General features: G+C 38.9%; 1 protein-coding gene across 1 annotated transcript in view; it reads right to left on the bottom strand.

Annotated features, from left to right (window-relative positions):
- The window catches only part of AMPH (amphiphysin), a 115,936-nt gene that overhangs the window by 34,194 nt on the left and 69,236 nt on the right, over positions 1-12,506 (bottom strand). Inside the window, exons 5-10 of the mRNA XM_027744397.2 lie at positions 9,710-9,805; positions 6,144-6,251; positions 5,681-5,766; positions 4,060-4,135; positions 3,105-3,187; positions 351-489 (exon numbers count right to left, since the gene is read on the bottom strand). Of these exons, the coding sequence (XP_027600198.1) occupies positions 351-489; positions 3,105-3,187; positions 4,060-4,135; positions 5,681-5,766; positions 6,144-6,251; positions 9,710-9,805 (588 nt within the window). The remainder of the gene's footprint in view (positions 1-350; positions 490-3,104; positions 3,188-4,059; positions 4,136-5,680; positions 5,767-6,143; positions 6,252-9,709; positions 9,806-12,506) is intronic.

The raw sequence follows: 12,506 nt of genomic DNA, 5'->3' as shown, positions 1-12,506 counted from the left end.
TATAATGGACAGAAATTCACAAGGAGGTTTTAGAAACAGGCTTTTCCAACTGTCACTGCTGGGATATGGGTCCTTAGAGACAATGCAACTTTTAATGAAGTATTTTGCTTTGTCACCACAAGTCCCACCAATTCACCAGGCACCTTAAAAATTCTTCATTCCCCCTTATATAAAAACCATTTTCCATTCATGTCATGACACAGGCATGAAGAACTAATGAACAGAACAGACTGCAACAGAACTAGTGGCCTCCCTGTCATTACTCAGTCACAGCCTAGATAAAAAATCCACCATCTCAGCTATCTTTCACTGCACAACAGGCCAGCTTCTCCCGCTAGGTATTCGCTTACCTGTGTGGGTGACTTAGGTCGGGCTGGTGCCGGAGATGCTGGTGCCAGCATATGATTGGGACTAGCAGTAGGGCTAGGCAGGGGAGAGACCTCCTCTGGTGGTGACGGTGTTTTTGCAAAGCGGAGTGGACCTGAATCACTAGACAGAAGCAAAGCAATATATATCTTGCTGATTTATCCTTGACAATTTGATGCAACAGTTGAACTGCATCCCTGATGTAATGCCAGTGACCACAAGAGGCAGTACACACTGGAGATGAACTAAGTAATTTTATAATGATTAAAACTAAAATTGCAATTAAATGCAATTAAAAATCAGTTATCTACAGTGTCAAAGGAAGTTTTAATTTTGAATCATCTTGATTTTTGGAACATCTGTTTACCTGATCATTATAACTTGAAGGAAAAAGCATACCTGCATTTTTTCAGATTCTGTACTTGAAATACCATTTCATTTATAAGTTTATAACTATCATAAAATGTGAGATAGATTTAGTGTCTTCATTTCACACGGTTCCCAGAATAAAAGACTCTAAAGATAAAAAAGCCCATAGGAAGGCATAACAATGAATAATGCAAATAATTTTAAAAGCTCAGCAACTTCAGAAAGGTTTCAATAAAACACAGCCAAGATTATTATAAACATATCACAATTTAGAAGGACAACTCACCACAACTATAAACAAGCAGCAGTCAAGTGACTTCAACAGAGCTCTGCTGATACTAAGAAAAGACCTGATGAAGTCCTAAGAACACATCTGCTCCTTCTAATGAAAGAACCTGGTGCAAACACCGAGATAATGTTGAGCTACCTAAAAATGCTGAAAGCTTATACTCAGGGAGGCTATAAACTACAGCACTCAATGTGTACTTGGTAAGAGCGACTTCTACACATCTTCAGGGAAAGCAGAAGCACTACCTGACTGAGACCACAGCATAAACATTATCCTAAGTCTAACACAAAAAATTTGTTCTTTGAAAGGACAAGCTTAGCTCACACTCACCACCTCTTTCTGTGGAAATATTAAAAGAGAAAAAATAATCAGTCATTAAGAAATTTCTTTCCCAGATACAATATTTTCCTTCAGGACATTCAGTAGCATACAAGTTTTTAGGATCTTTCTTTTTATACAGTTCTTTAAAGGAAATATTAGATACTGTACTTGTCTAGTATCCAATTCTCATGCATCTAAAAAGGAAAGCTGTTTTATCTTATGAAGACTCACTCCATAATAGACTTTTAGAGCGTCATCACTAATAATGGAAGTCAAAATCTATCCAGAGTTTCATGTAAGGCTCTGTGAATGGTACAGCAAAAGAGAGTAACATAGAAACTGAAAAAATAATGCATTTTTAAAAAGCATTTTTAAAGTAAGTTGAGATAACACTGCATTAATGTATGTCTAGTCATTTGCAGCAAAAATTATCTTCTCATTAATGGAATAAGTAATTCAGTGGGAACAAGCATGTGCATGTTGGACGTGGTCTAGGAGACAGGTGGACAAAATATCTGTTTTTTTACAAAAACTGCTTGAAATCTGTCAACACTACATTATTTTACATCTCACAAAAGTATTTTACAAATCCTTTATGGAATCATAGTCCAGTTTGTGAATCCATCCTAAAGGGGCTGGAAGTGTTGATGCATGAGCTAACAGCTCTGGAGGCACTATGTAAACACATATTATCATGGATTACCACCGAAATAATCCGAAACACAAATTTTTGTCATGTCCTTATAAAGTAGTTCTAAATTTTGCATTAGGGAGGAAGGTTCAATATTTCATTCTTTGTTCTTCCAAAGTGAGATTAAAACAAATGTAGGAATAACTGCCATATGTTTGAGGCAGATGTTATGTTGTTTGGTCAGTCTTAATTGTTGCTAATTTAAGTCCAGTTTGAGAGCAAATTAGCAGTAGCTATAACACTGTTCTGGTTGCTTCTGATTAGCTGGGATTGGATGGAAATTCAGGTCTTATGTATTAACTCCAAATACCATTGCGTCTTGGTAAGTCTCACTGTTTTACAATTTTAACCTTTTCTGCATATCGCTATTAGAGTACTGCAAGATCAAATTATGGCAGAAGGGCTATTTGTCAAAAGCAAAAAATCAAAATACTGTACTGGTATCCACTGACCTCAAGAAAGCACCATCTTATTTTAAACTCTTTTTGGTCATGTGCTTTAAGATAAGATTTCTCTTGAAAGCCTTTAAAAATACGGTATTTTGTGACATTCTCTTTACTTCAGCTTTTCTGCTTTTATGATGCACCCTCAGATCTTGACTTTTCCCCATGAGCAGAAAAGATAAAAGCTGATTTTCAAAGGTTGGGATTCTCACCTAAAAATAGGAGCTATAAACACATCTAAATATTTCAAGGCTTTAAAAAACTGTAAGAGTTAGTAACATTGCTGTAAACCAAGTATCTGAGAATAAATAAGCTGCACACTTGGTTGCTGCAAATTGGTGTAACAGTCTACAATGAATTAGGCTAAATTGAAACAGCTTTCATTCCTTTTTTTTTTTTGGTGAAAGGACTTTTTCGAAAAAATTTGTGAGAAAGTGTGCTTTGCATTTTTACTCCTGTTGATAAGAACTTCATCCAAGGTACCTTCATCTATCATCCTGAACAAACAACACTCATCACCACATTGTGCAGCAATCGCTACACATGGTGTAGGTGATTGTTACATATGCTGAAACCCACAAAGCTTACTGCAATGTAATTCATTAAAAAAAAGCAGTAAATTCACCTTGGTGCCCCTTGAATGGTGAAGGCCTTGTCTGCATGCTGATCCCCCAGCTTTGTCATCACTTCATATAGTTTGTGACATAGCTGTGAAAACAAAACACTTGCCTGAGTTTACGTGAATGACTACAGTCATGATTAAAAACACAGGTGATAAATCTGGTCTGATAACTCATAACCTGGTAATATATAATCTGATGGCTTTACACTACAGTATAAATTCTTCCAAAAATTCTCAGTGCCATGCACAACAAAAGCCTAAATGGAAACCTAGCAAATCCATAGAATCAAAGATAATAGCAGTTCTTCAAAAACATAAGCTGTTTTTCAGCAAACAAGTTCATAAGTGTGACTGACTGCTATGTGAAGTCTGATGAAGGAGGTCACTGGAAATTTAGAGCAATATGGGTAGCCAAGAAGATTCATGTTTTCCGGTCAAAAACCTAATCCCAGTTTACATAGGACTTCAGTAAAGCCAGTTTTCAAAAAAAATTTTGGTTCCAATTAGTAGGTTACTATAGATAATACACTGCCACTTAGCCAGGCACATTCAAAAGATCCTCACTGAAACCACCTGATTTGCCTAACAGTCACAGATATAATGCTGTACTGCTGACAATATATATAGCAGACTTGAAGGGAATGCTTGACATGTTTTTCTTGTACTGATTAAAGCAAAGAGGTGATTAGAAATTGGACATGGTAAAAATACTGAAGGCAACAATAAATTAGCAAAGTAGAAAGTGAATTTAGTGCTACAAGTGATAATGCACTATAATCCAAAATTCCCTTAAGGAGAGAACAAATATGACACGTAGAAATAAATACAATGGTTATACTACAAATCTGTACTTATGGTAAATTCACACATGTGCCTCTGCTAGATTTTTACTACATCTGTTTACTGTCATGCATATATATCATAATCCATTATACATGAGATAGTAATTTTTACTCACTAAAGCTATTTCCTTGTGAAACTTGGCTTCAAGGCTGGATACATTTTTGAAGGTGTTCACATAGAAGCCAATTCGTCTATAAAGGATAGCACAAAGAAAGGAAAAAGGGAATAAAAGATATGAGTGGGAGGCCCACAAAGGCAAATTAATTAATTGTTTTCTAGATTACAAGCAACATTCTAGACTATTACTCTCAGCAAAGTAAATAACTGGATGAAATGTCAAAATTTCAGACTAGTTTCTTCATGATTATTTCTGTTCATGTTGAGAAACATCATATTTCACACCAAACAGTAAACCAAGTTGAGACTACTCCACACTGGAAGGCCTTCAGCGTGTTTTAGAGAAGGGAAGAGTGGAAAAGGATGGTCACAAGTGCAGTACGAGCATATGGGAGGCAAGGTGCTCTGAGCAGCCCATCTCCCACCAGACAGCACACTAGATGCTATTGCAGCACCAAGGTGATGCAGTTGCTTCTGGGGTCAGCTTTAATGTATACAATCAGCCCTGAAACACATGCACATGTATGAAAGAGAAAATACTTTAATATAGATTGGACATTTTTGCACATATAGTCAAAAATCTTCTACTTTTCAGAAGCAGAAGGTGTTTTCTTAGGTTTTGTATTATTCTTTTTCCTATTTAAAACTTTCATGTGTGATTTCCCCCAACTTTTATTAAAAAAGTAATCTTTGGAATAAAAACAAGCCTGAAAAATGTCAACTCAATTTTCTTCCTGAAGAATTGTAATAACTAAAATAAAGGACTCCGAAAGCAACTGGTTTCTAAATTATGCCTATTGCTCAAATTAAATTGTACCTTTCCCTGAGACTAGTTAGTGGGCAACACATATTGAAATAAAAGGGTCCTTACTCTAAATCAGTCATATGCAGTTTTACTCTTAGTAGGTCCATAAAACAAATATCTAAGAAGATTTTCAACTGAAATAGGCAGAAACACAGCAGGAAAACACTCTATTGATCTGAAATTTAACAGGATTTCATTTAGAAGGCATACAAGACAAAGGATACTTCAGTGACTCACAATACATTTCCATTCCACATTGTCAACTGTTAAAGAACACAGGACACTAATGAGATGCTTCTTTTTCTACCAATTTTGTTCTCCCATTCATATTGTCTGCACTTTCTGAATAAACACAATTCATGACTAAACATCTTGAACGAATGATCTATGCCATCAAATCCTTTTACATCACAGACATAATCAGTGCAAAAGTATGACATGTATTCTGATGTAGTTATAACAAAAAGTGACCTGTAAGTAGACCCAAATCACCATAGACTATTCTGTGCTCTATCATAGTTATTTACTCACAAAACGTAGACTTTTTTGCACCTCAGAATGAAGATATGGTAATGAATGTGAAGTGATGATGAATCTGAAATGTGAATTCAGTGATACACTGAAAAAAATCAGCACTTACAGTAAGTATATTTTGGAGCACTTGCATACAGTTTTCCTTTTATTATTTCAAAAAGACAATGGATGAAATCTTTAAGAATCCAGCAATGCATTTTCTATCAGCTCATTAAAATCCCCTCACTCCCTTTCCTTAGTCCCCGTTTAGGCCTTGCAGACAATATCTGTCTAGGCTTACCGTGACCACAGAGATGGCAACTCTTCTTGTAAGTCAGTGTTAAAGTCTTCAAACACTTTCTGTGCTTTTTGAAATTCTTCTTCTGCCTAAACCAAAATGAAAAGCGTTACTTCTGCAATCACTACAACATAGCAAAACCTGCCAAAATTACTTTTGTCTGGTTTTTTTTGGTGGGTCTTTTAAAATTTTTATTAAAAAAGGATGTGATTCAGTCTCATGCCATAGAGGCCAACGTAGGATTTGCTGTGCCCTCAGTCTCATCAAGAGAGACAGTTAAGGCTCAAACAGGACTCATTTGTAGAAGACATTGTGTCCACAACATGCACTGAAGTTTTCAATATACATTTACGCTTCAAGATATCATTTCCATTTCTAAGAGAGCAAATTGTTCTGTCTCTGCACAGACAAAAAAAGCCACTGAAGCTCCCTAAGTCTTTTGCCAGCATGTTTCTGTTTGTGTTACCTTGGTAATTCTGCCTTCGTCTTTTCTTTTTGAACTCTGTAGGGCTTCTAGATGATGCCTTGCACTGTCATAGTCTACTAGTTTTCTGCTTCGTTTTGCAATGCGAGTCTGTACAGGGATAGAAACGAAAGTAAGGATGAAGAGCACTTTTTTAAAAGCTACTTTACTTACATTGTCAGTTAAATTTTAGACTTACTTTTATTCTCCCTTATTTGCTGTTCATATCAGAACTATTATCACAGAATATGCCCAGTTGGAAGGGACCACAAGGATCATTGAGCCCAACTCTTACCCCACAGAGGACCATCCCCAAAGTCACACCATGTTCCCAAGAGTATTGTTCGAACGCTTCCTGAACTCTGTCAGGCTTGGTGCTGTGACTACTTTCCTGGAGAACCTGCTCCAGCACCCAACTACACTCTGAGTGAAGAACCATTTCCTAATATCCAACCTAAACCTCCCCTTACACAACTTCAGGCCATTCCCTCAGGTCCTGTCACTGGTCACCAGAGAAGAGATCAGTTCCTGCCCCTCCTGTTACCCTCATGAAGAAGTTGTAGACTGTGATGCGGTCTCCCCTCAGACTCCTTTCTCCAGGCTGAACGGACCAAGTGACCTCAGCCATTCCTCATGCAGCTTTCCCTCAAGGTCCTTCACCATTCCTTGCCCTCCTTTGGACACTCTCAAACAGCTTAATATCTTTCCTATATTGAGATGCCCCAACTGCACACAATATTCAAGGTGAGGCCACACCAGAGCAGAGCAGGACAATCCTGTCCCTGGACCAGCTGGTGATGCTTTGTCTGATGTCCCCCAGGACACAGTTGGCCCTCCTGGCTGCCAGGGCACTGCTGACTCATATTCAACTGGTCACTGACCAGGACCCCTAGGTCCCTTTCTGTGGCACTGCTTTCCAGCATCTCATTCCCCAGTCTGTATGGACATCTAAGATTGCCCCATCCCAGATGCAGAATCCAGCACTTTCCCTTGTTGAACTTCATATGGTTGGTGATTGCCCAGTCCTCTCATTTGTCGAGGTGTCACTGTGGGGCACCCCTGCCTTCAAGGGAGCCAACAGCTCCTCCCAGTTTTGTGTCATCTGCAGACTTGCTCAGTATCTCTTCCAGTCCTGCATCCAAGTCATTTATGAAGATGTTGAGGAGCACAGGGCCTAAGACGGAGCTCTGTGGAACCCCACTAGTGACAGGTCACCAGTCTGATGTTACCCCATTCACTGTCACCGTCTGTGCTTGACCCATGAGCCAATTGCTCACCCACCACATGATGTGTTTATCCAGCTGCGGGCTGGACATTTTGTCCAGAAGGATACTGTGAGAGACAGTATCGAAAGCTTTACCGAAATATAAAAAGATGACATCAACTGGCTTCCCTTGATCATCTAGGTGGGTTACCTTGTCATAGAAGGAAATCAGGTTCCTTTCATGAAGCTATGCTAGCTGTAACCAATGACTGCATTGTCCTCCAGGTGTTTTTTCAATACCTCCCAGAATAATCTTCTCCATAACTTTACCAGGCACTGAAGTGAGACTGACGGGTCTGTAGTTTCCAGGGTCCTGCTTCTTGCCCCTCTTGAAAATTGGGACAACATTTGCCAGCTTCTACTCAAGCTGGGACCTCTCTGGATTGCCAAGACTGCTCAAAGGTCATCAAGAGAGGTTTTGTGATGACATCAGGTAGCTCTTTTAGGATTCTTGGATGAATCCCATCAGGGCCCAAAGGGATCCAGGTGGAGCAGGAGATCCTGCACAATTTTAGCATTGATCGTTCTTGCAGTCATGGTGCTCCAGCTCAGGGCACTGAGACCCCGTTGGTCTGTCACCCACGTTGAAGACAAAATGTTAAACATCTCTGCCTTGTGTTTGTCCCTCTTTGTGAGGTGACCATCTTGATCCTGTAATGGGCCAATAATATTTCTGTACTGCCTATTGACATTAATATATTTGAAAAAACTCTTTTTAGTGTCACCAACATTTCTGTCCAGCTTCAACTCCAGTTGAGCTTTGGCCACATGAACTTTCTTCCCACGTCACTTGACCTTGCTACCTTTTTGCCTTATTTTCACGAGAAGATTCCTGTTCAGCCAAGCCGGCCTTCTGCCTCACCTGCCTGACTTTCAGCATTTGGGAATTGCCTGCTCCTGTGCCCTTATGAGGTGATGTTTGAAAAGAGACCAGCGCTGATGAACCCCAGCATCTGCAAAAACATTTTCCAGGGGACCTTACTAATTCCCTGAGCAGCCTGAATCATGCAGGAACATGGAACAGTAAAAGAGACAAACTAATCACCTTATTTTAAATAATCAATTTATAGACAGTTTGGAATGGGGGTTTTGTGGGTGTAGGGCTTATAGGCCTTAGAACTAAGATTCCAACATTATGTAAGACTTTTCATTCTCCCGAATAAGTGAACCTGGTAAACTCATGGTAATACAATCTTTTTCCCTTATATATAGTGTGGAAAATTAGTAATTAATGCATTTTTTCTAGAGTTGGAAAAATGCTAAAATATTATCCCAGAATATTTTGAATTGGAAGAGATCCACAAGGATCATCAAGTCCAACTCTTGAGTGAATGACTCATACAGAGATTCAACCCACAACCCTGGCATTATTAGCACCATGCTCTAACCAACTGAGCTAATCTCAGGGTATACTTCTAACTTTAGTTGTTTTGACACATAACTAAGACAACTGGAGTTTATTGTATATATATACTTTGATATAGACTTTACAAAGCTATATATTATATGCAAATTTCACATGCTGAGAGGGCATAAGCACAGTTGGATTTAAAAGCGAGTTTAGGACTGTACATCAGTAATATTAGTATTTTTTCATTAATTTTTCATTAGTCCCTGATGTACAAGACAAAGGTGATGACTGTGTGATACCTACTCAATCACAAACCATCATAAAAAATTTCCAGCTATGTCCATACAGTCATATTCAAATATAAAAGTATCTAACTGTCACCTGTAATGATTCTTTATCCCCACACATTTAATTTACAAGTCATTTAGCTGGACTGTACGCCAGACAGGCATCTGGGAGAGGCTAGAATCTGCATAACATTCTCTACTGATGCATATTACAAAATCTTTTGATCACTAATTAGAAGACAGAAACTATGGCTTAGATGCGTGAAAGACACTCGCAGGTGCATCTAGTCAATAACAAAAAGCCTGTTTGCCATATAATTTGTCTAGCATTTTAACAGCTGAACAGCTTAATGTGTCCCTATTGAAGTCAGTAAAAATTATGTCACACCAAAGAAACAGGAGCAGGAAAAAACATAAAAGTTTCCTCTACAAAGGTTAATTTACTTCCAGGTACTAATGCATGAAAAATATTTTTGTTCACTTGAAAAATCAGCATGGCCTAATATCAGGGATTTACTTACAGAACAACATCTTGTACATTACAGGAGAGAATGATTTTCATCTTCCCCCCTTTCTCATTTTTCTTTTCTTGTAATCTCATTTTCTATTTATTTTGCAACTCAACAGTAATTTTAGAAATTGTCTTTATAGAAAATCATTACTCTACTTTGATATCAGGAAATTGTCCTAGATATGTATCCAAGGTTAACAGCGACCCATCCACCAGTTTTTGATGGAAGTCTTCCCAAAGTTCATCGCATTTCTGAAAAGGCAGAAAAGAGAAAAATGTACTTAGTAGTTTAATGTCACTTTAAGCCCAGGAGAAATAAAAAACGTAATTGGTAAAGATAAATATTTCTGAAGTTTTAGAATCTTCTTTATGGCAATAAATCAGAGCACACTCATAAGATGAATGAAAAGGAATACCTTGACATTGAAAATGTAATTCACAACAAAGTAAGATTTAGCTTAATAATTAGTTTGTGTTTTCATTACTTCAAATAATAACTGCTATGTGAAAATAAGGATATCATGGGTTCAAGGTGTTCCTCAGGGTTTCCTGAGGATTCCTGAGGGTCAACGGTGCAGAATCTGAACCTGCCATGGTTCTTGCACCTAAGTACATTTGCTGATCGTGAACCTTCCTTACAGAGAAAGGAAGTACAACTAAAAATAGAAGAGTAAATAAAATAAAGGGAAAGGTCTTTCCAGTTCTTACTTTCTTGGCCATTATGGTTCATATGATGAAATGGCTGATGCATAGACAAGAACTCTACTTCGCACTACTGGAGAACTGGGATGACAGATATGAAATATCCCAACATCAGCAGGCAAAAGAAACAAAATCCACACCCTGGCCAGCACTATCCACATCCTCGCCTCCCCCAGGCCCTGAAGGTATTGTTCTTTTCCCCAGTCCCCAGCCCCCTTTGGAGCTCTGGGGTAGTCACCAAGAGAAATCCCTTGTAGTTTTCTGGTTTTTAAGAGCATGTTAATGCAGCTCATGTGACAAGGACTTATTCCTTACTAGAAGTAAATTCTGTTACATGGACACAGTGCTTGGGTTCTCAATTGAACAAGTCATTAGCACGCATGAAACATCCTGATTCCCCTGTAGCAGTGAATCTGATGAGAAACTTGTTTAAACATGTCTTAAAATGGCTCTTTGTGGTCTCTTTGCAAACACGTGTTTCTTCTTCCCAACACCCCCCCACAGCAACTGTTATCTCCCATGCAGGAATGTCCTGGGAAAGGTGTCCCGAGGTGTCCCATTGGTCCTTTGTTTAACCCCTTCCTATTGGCTGTTGACCCTTTACCTGATGGTTTCTTTTGTGTGACCCTGAACTTGTGATTGGTTCCCCTTTGACCCTCCTAAAAGCCTTATAAACCCCTTCCCAACAATAAACTCTCTCTTGCCTCCTCTCCACGCCGGTGTGCTGTCTCTGTGCCTGCCATGGAGCCACGTGGGTGCTGGGGGGAGGGGAGAGCACCTCTCCCCTCCAGGCTCGGGGCCTGAAAAACCCTGTCGCTGGAGTCCCCTTTCCCCGTCCCTCAAGACGTCGGAATGGTTCTTCAGATAGAGAAGGAACTAGAGCTGGGCTCCCCCACGTCGTGGGTGGGGAAAGGGATCCAGATTCCCCCTTTCTTTGCACATTTCTAAAATCACTCAACATCCTCCTTTGATGGGAGGAAGGCTAAAGGGTGTGAGCACTGCTCTGCAGGGCTGTTATCCTCACTGACGAGTCTGGGAGGCTATTCCCTAGTGTTCATTTTATCATAAGCTACTATAGGGCATATTTTAAATACTGTGTGATGCCAGTCTTCAGTTCATTTATCTCCTACTCTAAAGGAGTCCCTAACAAATTATTACAATCTATTAAACATGTTTAAAAGAAATACCTAATTTATTAACACAATATTTAATCAAAGTGGTCTACAGAACAGCATAGCATTAGATCATAGCAAGCAACTGCCAGTTTTGAGCATTTGCTTTTGTATCTTGTTGATACATATTTTGGACAAATTAAAGTAATGAAGGTTTTCTGAAAGCTAATGGACTCAAACAACATTGCTGAAGGGTCCTTTAAGCCATCATCCTTCCTACCATATAGAATAAGGTCAATTATGTGGATCCCTTTTGGAACGATCATTTATATCCTAGACTGAACAGATACATAATTCTTTTGTACTCTAGGTTGAAGGATGCATAAATTTGCATTTGTGATTATGTAGGTAAAAAAAATCAGGAGATTTTGTAATATTGTTCATGAGTTTCTTATTAAGAAGACATATCTAACATTTATCTTTACATCTAATAGAGCTTAAGATCCAAATTATGGTCCTTTCACACACAGCTACAAATTTCCGAGTGCAAAATCTAATAGTCTCCAGATACAAGATGAGGTGCTACAGCAAGATGCAGCATGAGATTTTCCAGCTGTTTAATCTAAAAAAATATAAATGGTATGGGATCTAAAATTATACAGTTTGGAAGTTGTGTGCTTTTCAAATCAAAAACATGTCATGCCTTCAGCAGCAGGGAAAGGTAGGAGATGGCAGCCATAGAGAAGCAAAGCTTACAGATAAGCAGATTTGGTAAGACTGTAAGTTCTGTATTGCAGTTTCTTGTTAACTATATTATCAAGGAGGCCTTGCAAACTGAATGCCAGTTGGCTAAAAGCTTCACTGACAACCGTTTCAACTTCCTTGTCACCACCAGCACATTTGCTGACAGGCTTCCCCCAGAATTAAGGCTGTTTAAGCAAGCAATTCAGAGCACCTCAAGTCAAATTCCTGCAGTGTCGTCTAGAAAAGCCTCTTCTTCTCTAATCACTGGAGGAAGTTACAAAGGTGAAAATGAATGGTGTCCTGCAGCCTAATTTACCCTTTAATTCCATAGTCTTTTCAGAGACAGGTGAGTGTCTCATCAGATATCCTGTTTAGTGCCACTAGCTCAGAAGCTG

This window comes from Pipra filicauda, unplaced genomic scaffold, assembly GCF_003945595.2.
Source record: "Pipra filicauda isolate LSUMZ 115617 unplaced genomic scaffold, ASM394559v2 scaffold353_size752799_pilon, whole genome shotgun sequence".
Classification (NCBI taxonomy): Eukaryota; Metazoa; Chordata; class Aves; order Passeriformes; family Pipridae; genus Pipra; species Pipra filicauda.
The sequence above is the reverse complement of the archived record's forward strand: the minus strand, read 5'-3'. Positions and strand labels throughout refer to the sequence as shown.